The following is a 10,963-nucleotide window of genomic DNA, read 5'->3' on the forward strand; positions in this document are numbered from 1 at the left end:
GGAGAGAGGTTTGCTGTTTATTTTGTTTGAATGAATATTTATTTTAAATGTATGATCACTAATTCTCAGGAATAAGGTAAGGAATGTGAATTGTTCAGGAAGAGTTGAGATGCTGTTCTACCAAACGACAGTGCTATTGATTAGAAAAAAAAAAGTGTGTGTGTGTGTGTGATGTTGTCAGGATATTTACATTCATTTGATTAGAGTTGGCATTCGATTTTTTAAAAAATTTCTAATAATATTGCTATTTCCTATCCATTTAGCCTAACATATCCCAGCTGTGGAAGGATACATTTTATTCTCTCAAATAAATTTAAAGAAATGAGCAAAAAGAAATTGTTTCAAATATGTTGATATTTAAATACATCTTTCAATCAAATGCTCAGTAAGTATTTACTGAGAGCCTACTATATGCCAGGCACTGTTCTATAGGCACTTATTTTACAGGGGTGAGGGACAGCCTGGCATAAAGAAGACATTCACTGAAGGTAGCCTTCACCGTTCCCTGATTGATGTTTTTAACTCCCTTCCTTGACCTCGCCCAGGTTGCTTTTCCTTAATGCCCTCGTGCTCTGAAGCTTTTAGACCCAATTCGGCTGCCGTAGGGCAAGACGGCAAGATGGCGGCCTCCGCTTTTGTCGGTGCTGTGAGAGCGGCTTCAGGTCAGTGGAAAGCGACGAGCTCGATTTATGCCTTCACAGAAGGGCGGACTGGCGCGGGATGGGGTGGGCGTTTAGGGTGGAGATTAACAGTTTAAAAAAAGAAATGAGGGGGGGCTGTTATTTGAAGCCAGAGGTTTGTTCCGAATTTTCTCCGGGGCGGCGTGTGATCGGCCGCCAGCACCGGAGATCCGTCGCGAACGCTGGGTGTCCCGCAGTTTCGCCTTCCTTACCGGCTCCGAGCCATTCCGCCTTCCCTAGAACACCAACCAGAAGGACGGGCGTGGGGGGCGAGGAAGACAGAAAAGTCCCACGGAGGCTGGGATCCGCCACTCACGACCTTTGAGCTTGAAAAGTTATTTAATATCTCTGAACTTCAGATTCTACGGCTCTGAAACAGGGATAACACCATGCACCTGAGGACTAAATGAGCTCGAGCACGTAAAGTGCCTTGTGTAGCACCTGGCGTGTGGTAAGCGTGTGTGTATGAGATTCACACAGCGTGCGGGGAATGTGGCTGTTTGGTTCACTCCGTCCCGGCACTAGGGCAGTCTTGAGGATTTCTGGACAGAGAGATGAGAGGAGTGAAGGGTTGCCTTGAGTCTAAGGACTTTTGCAGAAGTTAAAGAGCATTCAAATACGATACGATTATCAGTAAGTTACTTTCGCACAAAATAGGATGAAATTCTGTGGAAGAAAACTAATAAGAAAAAAGTGTAAAGTCCCAGCTGTTACAGAAGAGCTTGTTTACCTTGGGTATTTTTCAATTGTGAAATAGAACATGTAGGATTTTCCTGGTGGCGCAGTAGTTAAGAATCCACCTTCCAGTGCTGGGGACATGAGTTTGATCCCTGGTGCGGGAAGATCCCACATACCACGGAACAACTAAGACCCTGCGCCACAACTACTGAGCCTGCACTGTAGAGCCCCTGAGCCACAGCTGCTGAGCCCACGTGCTACAACTACTGAAGCCGGCGCTCCACAATGGGAAGCCTACGCACCCCAGTGAAGAGTAGCCCCTGTTGGCCACAACTAGAGAAAGCCAGTGCGCAGCAACGAAGACCCAATGCATCCAAAAAAATAAATGAATGTCATTATTTGAAATATATTGGAAGTTATATCCTTTTTAACAACTTAAACTATTTAAAATTATAGATATTGCTTAAAATTTTGTGAAAGGGTACATAATTTTTCAAAATTCTTTCAGAGGGTATGGGATCAAAAAAAACTTGACGACCACTATTTTACATACTGTCCTTTGATTCCTGCCACAGGACGGCTATTTGTAATTCCCCAAACAGAACTCCCCAAAGGTACCATGTATGCCACTTTTTGGCCTCCTGTTCCCGCTACCTCCTTTTATTCCTTAAGAACTGGTTTTGTGTCCCCTCCTTCATGAAAACATCAGCATTCTCCATACAAGAGGGTATTTAAGAGAAAGCCAGTCTGTATTAAAATTCCCAAAGAAGGCAGAAGACTGAAGGAGCTGTTAATCACTGCCCTTCATTTGTGAGCTGCCTTTTGGTTAACACAGTCTAAGTTGGACTCTGGTTTTCACAAGCTGAATCACAGTGTTGGTCCAGGAGAGGGTATGGTGGATAAAGAGCCCCAAGTCATTTTCCCAGAATCTGCTCTCAAGCCACATTCACCCTTCCTGTTGTTCCAGGAACCATTTTTTTTCTTTTTTTCTTTTTTTTAATTTATTTATTTGGCTGCGTTGGGTCTTAGTTGAGGCACACAGGATCTTTGTTGAGGCACGCAGGATCTTTCCTTGCAGCGCATGGGCTTCTTTCTAGTTGTGGAGTGTGGGTTTTCTCTTCTCTAGTTGTGGCACATGGGCTCCAGAGCACATGGGCTCTCTAGTTTGTGGCATGCAGGCTCCCTCGTTGAGGCATGCAAGCTTAGTTGCTCTACGGCATGTGGGATGTTAGTTCCCTGACCAGGGATCAAACCCATGCTCCCCCCCAGTCTTTACTACTGGACCACCAGAGAAGTGCCGGGAAACATTTTTTTCTAACCTCAGTTTGTTTATCCCCGGTTTCAACTTGTTAATTTTGATCTGTTTTTCCTTTTACTAAGATCACTTTGAGTCCAAGTAGTCTTATCTTTTCACAAATATGTTTATAAGTCATGGTTCCCAGCTTGTTTTTTGTGCAGATTTGCTAAACACGCCTTGTATACCTTCAGGACCTTCATATAAATTGGGAGGAAAATAGTCAATTAGGGAGTCAGGAAGACACTTCCACCAGGAGAACAGCAATCAACTAATTGAATATTGCCGCAGAGACGAAGAAATGAAACTAACTCTTGTAATAGTTTAACCAGCACTGGGCTCAGTCCCACCTGAGACTTTGTCCTTCATATTTATTTGCCAGTACCAGGAAGACATGAATTTGTAAATATCTCAAGAGAAGGCGCTTACAATCCTAATTGTTGAGCCTAGCAGATAAACACTCCTGGGATCCAGGCCATGGGGTCTGTTCCCTAAACTCATGCTTCACAGCATGTACTCCCTACACATTATGCTGTCTGCAGCACATTGCTGTTTGCAGGGTTTCTTGGAGCCGTGTGCTGCTCCCTTAGACTCCCTGTTTTTGTTTTTCTCTGTCTGGCACCCATCTGACCTGTTTCCCAAGGATGTCTCCCACAGAATATAGTTTCTAATCAGCTTGGAATTCACCTAATTTATTGACCTGCCCACATTTCTGTATTTATTTAGAATATAAGAAACCTCTTCACATGCCTTCCTAAAGGCAGGATACACTGTCTAGATGGTCTCATGACTTCTCAGGCTGGTGACTGCATCAAAAATGAAATGAAGTTCTTTTTAAGGATCAGGTCACTCCCAGTTGACAAAATTTTTTATGCACATTTCTGTTTATCCATTCTAGCCTTTTTTTTTTTTTTTCCTACAGATAAGCCTGTAGTTTAACCATTTATTTTTAGACTCTATCTGCTCACTTCCTTTAGGGGCTGTTTCCAAGAATTTCTGAGAGTTTTGTTTTTTAATTAAGACACATCAACCTTTGATGATCTGTGAAAATTGGGACATTTTGTTGTCTACAATCCTCCTGTTCATTTACTCTTTCAAAGGTTACCTCCTGGCTTGTAATCATGTCTGCAGATTGTTTCAGTTCTTCGAGATATAAATTATTTATACCTGGAGACTAGAAGGCCTGTATTGAGAATCTGACTTCCAAGGGCCTCGTGTAAGGGCTCTCTCACCAGTCTACAGAATCTTGGATTTCAGCTAACTCATTAGTGTTTATGCTACCTTTTTCAGTTTGAAAATTATCCTTTTTTGGGGGGGCTTTGCTGTGCTGCTTATGGGATCTTAGTTCCCCCACCAGGGATTGAACCAGGGGCACGACAGTGAAGGCCCAGAATCCTAACAACTAGGTCGCTAGGGAACTGAAAATTATTATCTCTGTTGGAGAAGAGAAAAGCAAAATAAGGGTTTTAAGTTTTCCATCTTCCTTCTGCCATCTGTTAACATTATACCATCTTTGCTAAGCGTTCCTCAGCTCTTTTTTTATTATCTGCATTTAGCATTTATAAAATGTTTTTGCTATGCTGGGCCCTCTTCCCAGTACGTCACATATTTTATCTTATTTAATTCTCATTACCTGCCCATGATTAACCTGATTTAAATTTGAGGAAACTGGGGCACAGAGAGGTTACAGCTAGTAAGTAGTAGAGCTAGAATACGAACCTAGTCTGGCTCAAACACTGGCATTTCACTTCACCACACTGCCCCTCACTTGTTATGTGAAATCAGTGTAGGGGACTGTGGTTCTAAGCCGTCGCTTAGTATCAGACTCACCTGTGGAGCTTTTTTTTTTAACCAGCTATTGAGGTATAATTTACATACCATGAAATTACCTGTTCTGTGTGTGCAGTTTGATGTAGTGAGTTGTGTGGCCGTCAACCACAATCCAGTTTTCAGACATTTCCACCATCCTGTGGAGTTTTATCAACATGCACGTTTTTATTATTTTTTTTTAACTTTTATTGGAGTATAGTTGATTTATAGTGTTGTGTTCTTTTCTGCTATAACAGCTAAGTGAATCAGTTATACATATGTACACTCTTTTTAGATTCTTTTCCCATATAGGTCATTACAGAGTACTGAGTAGAGTTTCCTGTGCTATACAGTGGTTATCTATTTTATATATAGTAGTGTGTATATGTCAATCCCAGTCTCCCAGTTTATCCCCGCGCCCCCCCCCCCCCCCCGGTAACCATAAGATTGTTTTCTATGTCTTTGGCTCTTTTTCTGTTAACATGCACATTCTTGAGTCCCGCACTAGCCTCAGTCAGAATCTACAAGTGGAGTCAGAGCTCTGTGAGTGATTCTGCTTTGCAGCTGTGGACTCTGAGTCTGGTGATAGTGTGAAGGATTGATAATGAGGACTGCATTCAGTCCCTCCGTGATCTGCCTTCTGAGCTGCCCATCTTGTTACCCACTACTCCGCAGCCATCTCCGGTAGTCAGGCAAACAGTGTTCAGCCTCTGTAGCAGGTCCAGTCCCTGCTCCTGCCATGAATTTGTTTCAGCTTCCTTGCCTTCTCGTATGTTGTTCATCCTACCTGGACTCTCTGCCTCCTCCTCTCGTGGCTTGTTCATTTTCTAGAGGGAAGCTCAAGTACCTCTTCTGTTTTCTTTATGAATCCTCCTGCCACTCTGCTGTGTCTCTGGGGGAGCTGGGGAGCTTTTGTGTCTCTGCTGTGCCATTCCCTAGGTGCGGGAGTTCTGTGTCTGCACAGTATAAGATCTGGTGGTGGGAATTAACAGTATGTGTCTTTTGTCCCCTACTGTTGACCGTAGAACTAGGACACATCAGACTGGATTGTGGTGGTGGTTGTACAACTCTCTAAATTTACTAAAATGCATTGGATTGTACACAAATGGGTCATTTTGTGTTGTGTAAGCTATACCTCAATAAGGATAAAAAGCTCCACATGTGAGTCTGATGCTCAGGTCCCATTAATTATGTATAACACTTTGGTTGCTTTGATACATAACTTTTTAAATATCTGGATGCGTATTTTGCTTTTGTTTTTCTGGGCCATGCCCCGCAGCTTGTGGAATCTTAGTTCCCGGATCAAGGGGTCGAACACAGGCCCCAGCTCTGAAAGCGCCGAGCCCTAACCACTGGACCGCCAGGGAATTGCCTGGATACCTATTTTGGAGTGTCATGTTAAGCATGTATGCTTCTCTCTCTCTCCAGGAATCCTACGGCCCCTGAATATTTTGGCATCTTCAGCCTATCGAAACTGCTCCAAGAATACCTGTCTTAGTTCTGCACTGTCATCCCGACACTTCAGTCATATTCAGACACTGGTTGTGTCTTCTGCTCCCAGACTGATCACGTCTGTCAGAAACCTGACATGTGGGCAGACTGCCACAGTCCTCAATAGGTTGAGTATATTTCGGTAGACATGATGCTTGGACAAAAATTCTTTAAAGTCTTCACGTCTACAGCAACATCTTAGAAGTAGATAATACTCTTTGCCTACCTACAGTTTATTATGTAGACTTTGCCTGATAGGGTGGGAGAACATGCACGCCAGCAGCAGGCACGACCACACAGGGCCCACTTCTGATGTTCTAGGTGTGGTTTCCTGGGTGGAAGCTGTCAGCCAAGGTGGGGGGGCGAACAAGAGGTTCAGCTTACAAGGCTGGGCTGCACGTGGTGCTCATTCAGTCAGCAAATGTTTAGTTAAGCACTCCAGGGTGCCCAGCACCATACTTGGCAGAAACGATATAAGGATAAAAAGTTGAAGCCCTAAAGGAATTTATAATCTCGTGGCAGATGGATAAGGAATCAGGTGATTAAAATATACCAGGATGAATTCTCTCCTGGGGATTGAGGGGTAGGTTATGGAGGGCTTGCAGGTTGATGATAGTTGCTGTTCTTATGTGTAGTGTCATGGGTCATTTGGAATAACAGTGTTTATTGAAAGTTAGCTCTATTCCAGTGGAGCTGCTGCTTTCATTTCTAAGTATAGAAGTGGATTTTATCCTGTAATGTCTTATTGTTGAGTTTAAATTTTTTTTAATATATTTTAGAGTTGCCCCCTTGCTCCCAAATGTCCTGAAACCACCAGTCAGAACTGTAACATACTACAGTTCAAGAAAAGGCAAGAGGAAGACTGTGAAAGCTGTCGTCTATAGGTTTCTTCGACTTCATTCTGGCCTGTGGCTAAGGAGGAAGGTGAGTCTTCACACAGTCACTTGCTTAGAAAAGGAGTGTGAGGTTAGATTACGCTGAAGCAGAATTCAGTTAGCCTGTTCCTTGACACGTCTTCCCCACATCTTATCAGTAGCTTTCACAGTGTTGTGTTTAAGTCCCAGCTTGGCAGGCATCTCTTTATGTAAGCGAATCCATGTGAAGAAAGCATGTTTAAACATTCATCTCATTCACAGTGGCGAAAGTCTTCACTGCAGGACAAGTTCATCCCAGGTCTCTTACATGTCTGGCTTATCTAGTGATTCCTGGAATCCCTTTGAAGGCCCCAGTGTGTAATAACCTGTGGAGATGCTCTGTTTAAGCCCGGAGCAGGCTGTGTTTAAAACAGCAGAGCAGACTTCAGCAAGGACTTAGTCCCACAGCACAGATTTGGGACTGAAGAGCTTCCAGCCTGCCTTGGATTGGGCTCTTCAGGTGGCTTAATCTTTATGGCAGAATGTTAACCCCTCCTATATGGTTTTGTTTTTGTTTGTTTGTTTGACTTTATAAGTTTTTCTCTGTTGGTGTGTATGATTGGTGATCATATCAGACAGAACTCTAACACTTATCCTGGCCAGGGACCATGGCCTCTAGAGGGGACACTGACAGAGCATTCCTACTCAGTCTTCTCCCACAGCAGCAGGTCTTTTTCATTCATGTCCTCATTATTCATGGAAACAGAGTAGCTGATGATTAGAAAGCAGCTGAAGACCAGACTTTTGTGAAACACCTTTGAGTTTTGATAACTGTTGAAATCCTAATTCCCTTTTTCTGCTTGGGAGTTAATAAACAAATAACTCTTTCAAGATCAAAATTAGTTTCCCTGTGAAAATCAAATAATTGGTAGGCTTTTCTCACTATTTGAAAGGTTGAAAGGATTATCTTCTCTCTTATAAACAATCCTAAATTTGTAGACAAATAAGTTGATTGGAATTCTCAGCTCATTTCCCCATTGGAACAGTACTGTGGTAGTTTCCTTCACTAGTCAGTAGAAGCTCATGTAATCCATAAGCAGCTAAACTAAGTAATTCAGCAGATAGTCGTGAATTTTGGACCATTGGTAACGTTTCCTCCCCTTTGTCATACTAATTATTTCCAGGTCCTCATCTGGCCCTAGATATAATGATATGGGTGGTTTTCCTTGCCTTCCTTTCCCTTTTACTGGGCCCTGAAACCTTCACACTGTTATAAATGACCTGATCAAATTCTCCAATCATAATACCTAGTCCCTGTTCAGGGCCCCCAAAAGTATTCCATATGCAGAATGGCCTGCTTCATCAAAATCTAATTTTAATATAAATATAGCTGATTCATCTTGTTGTACAGCAAAAACTGGCACAACTGTGTAAAGCAATTATATTCCAATAAAGAGCTTAAAAAAATCTAATTTTAAGAGGAAAACAAAAAATCTGGGTGGGTTAATTTAATGTATAAAAACAAAGTATTTTGTGCAGCAGTTTCATCCAGGCATCCCTAATTTTTATTGTTTATTCCCTCCTTCCATTTCTGAACCTAGAGGTTGTCTAAAAAGTCTCAAGCATTTTCACAGTGGTTACATTCACAGAATGATCTTCAAAGGAGATTATTCTACTGGTGATGGGCAAGACAGCAAACTAGCTGTCTGTCTGTCAGAGGTCCACAGGGACCCGGTTTGGTTTGCAAACTAGAAAATTATTACATAAATATGGGGAATTTGCTTTGAATCTTTCAACTTAAAACTGTAAGCAATATAAGTAACCATCTAATCTCTGACATTTTAAAAGCAGAACTCTGAAATACAATAACCCTTTCTTATTTCTAAGCATCACTAGACTATAGGAGTTGCTGGCCACAGAGCCAACACTAATGCATGTGAAAACCAGGCACCTTCTCAGTGAAGAGCTGTGCTTCTGTTCAGCTGGCGTGCTGCCCTACAGAGCCCTGGGCTTGAGAGGGCCCAAGTGCTCTTACCAATAGCTTGGGTTCTAGTCTCACCTCCCCTCTAAGTTACTGTGTGGATTTAGCCAAGCATTAACCTGTGCAGGGCCGAAGGTCTCTAATAGTTTAAACAGGCTCTGATTATAGTTCTTATATTCAGTCTAATTATTTGTTTCTTAAAAATTAATTCTTCAAAATTAATGTATGGATGGTATATATGGCAGTTCTGAATTAAACATATGGGATAACCATTCCCTCACCACTCTTTCCTGTAGTGATTATCCCTTAGAAAAGTACTTACTATAGAAACTGGTCCCCAGTGTACAAAAATGATAAATATACTTGAGAAATGTGCTTCTCAGCCCTTGTAATACTTAGACCTCCTTAAATGAACATACAGGTCACCAGCTAGCCATTACTCCCTCATCCTCCATGTTAGGAAGAGGGCAGTGTAGTGGTTAAGAACTCTTACTCATTCTCTGACCTCAGTCTGCTACTTAAATGCTCTAATCAATGGTTGCTTCTCTTTAATCTGTACAGTGAGAATAATAGTTGTCATTGCTGAAGAGATAATAAGGGAATGCATATAAAGGGAGCTGTTAAAATTGTACGTCATTACCCTAAATTTCACCAGCCACAACGATCTATTTAGCTTTGTTTTCTGTGGTTTTAATTTAAATAATCTTTTTTTAAATAAATGTATTTATTTATTTATTTATTTATTTATTTTATTGGCTGTGTTGGGTCTTTTTTGCTGTGCACGGGCTTTCTTTTAGTTACGGTGAGTGGGGGCTACTCTTCATTGTGGTGCGTGAGCTCCTCATTTCAGTGGCTTCTCTTGTTGCGGAGCACAGGCTCTAGTAACGGCTTCAGTAGTTGCAGCACATGGGCTCAGTAGTTGTGGCACACGGGCTTAGTTGCTCCTTGGCATGTGGGATCTTCCTGGAGCAGGGCTCGAACCCATGTCCCCTGCATTGGCAGGTGGATTCTTAACCACTGTGCCACCTAGGAAGCCCTAAATAATCTTTTAAAAAATATTGTTATTAATATTCCTTTTTCAGACTACACATACTTTCTCTGTGTATCCCCGCATTGAGAATCACATTTTTCTGAAAAACATACCCAGCCCCTATGAAAGTTGTCTTTGTTCCCAGTGGGCCTATAAAACCATCATGAGTAGTTAAGCTATCTGTTGTTTCCTATATAAATGTTTTAAATGTCTTTGTAATATTATCTAACAGGCTGGTTATAAGAAAAAATTATGGAAAAAGACAGTTGCAAGAAAAAGACGCTTGAGGGAATTTGTCTTCTGCAATAAAACCCAGAGTAAGCTCTTAGATAAAATGACGACATCTTTCTGGAAGAGGCGAAACTGGTATGCTGACGATCCTTACCAGAAGTACCATGACCGAACAAACCTGCAAGTATAGGTCAGAAGTGTACGATTCCCCAGCTGCTGAATATGTATCTTGGTGTATATGATGTCTTTGTGAAGATGATGTAGTATATGACATGATGTAAATTGTACCAACTGATGGAAACGTGCAGTATCAACATTAAACTTATCAACGTTTTAAAACTTAATTAAACATTCCCAGATTTGTTCAGAGAAACAAATTTTAAATTACGGATTTTTTTTTTAACAAATGGTAATGGCTTAAGTAGTTGTTCCAATTAGGCATATTTAGTTGCAGGGAATCTCCAGTTAGATGTGAAAAGACCGTAAAGCTAACAAGTTAGCTTAAGCAGTGTGACCTTATCTTAAGGATACGTGCCTGGGAACACAGGAGCCATCTCACAGCCCATTTCCCCCCAGAACCCACCCCCTGGCCTCAGGGAGAGCAGAATCATGCGGTGGCCCTGGATGCGAGCAGCAGAAGTGGTGGGTCTTCAGGCTTGGGGTGTGCCAGGCACACAACTCAGTTGTTTTTACGTTGCCAGCTCCATTGCCTCTCCTCACCAACTTCTCTGCTCCACAGCTTTTGTTTACTCTTGTTACCTGCTCCCTCATCATGACGCTAGCTTGCACCTCCGAGGTCCTTTTCTGCATCATGACTCTCAGCTCCTATTTCCAGTCTCTAATTGCCAAGAGACTCTAGCTGGGCCAGTTTGTCTTTTTATACCAGGTCTCGTCGGGGTCACCGACCAGTATAGG

The 10,963-nt window shown here is 42.2% G+C and overlaps 1 protein-coding gene across 1 annotated transcript; it reads left to right on the plus strand.

Moving 5' to 3' along the window:
* The first annotated feature begins 512 nt into the window (after window positions 1–512).
* On the plus strand, window positions 513–10,381 carry MRPL35 (mitochondrial ribosomal protein L35). The gene is given in 5 exon segments (XM_057742898.1): window positions 513–534; window positions 537–662; window positions 5,890–6,079; window positions 6,732–6,876; window positions 10,050–10,381. Coding segments are annotated over 5 exon segments (672 nt in total). The 3' UTR covers window positions 10,239–10,381.
* The last annotated feature ends 582 nt before the right edge of the window (window positions 10,382–10,963 follow it).

The sequence above is a fragment of the Hippopotamus amphibius genome, chromosome 7 (assembly GCF_030028045.1).
Source record: "Hippopotamus amphibius kiboko isolate mHipAmp2 chromosome 7, mHipAmp2.hap2, whole genome shotgun sequence".
Lineage (NCBI taxonomy): Eukaryota > Metazoa > Chordata > Mammalia > Artiodactyla > Hippopotamidae > Hippopotamus > Hippopotamus amphibius.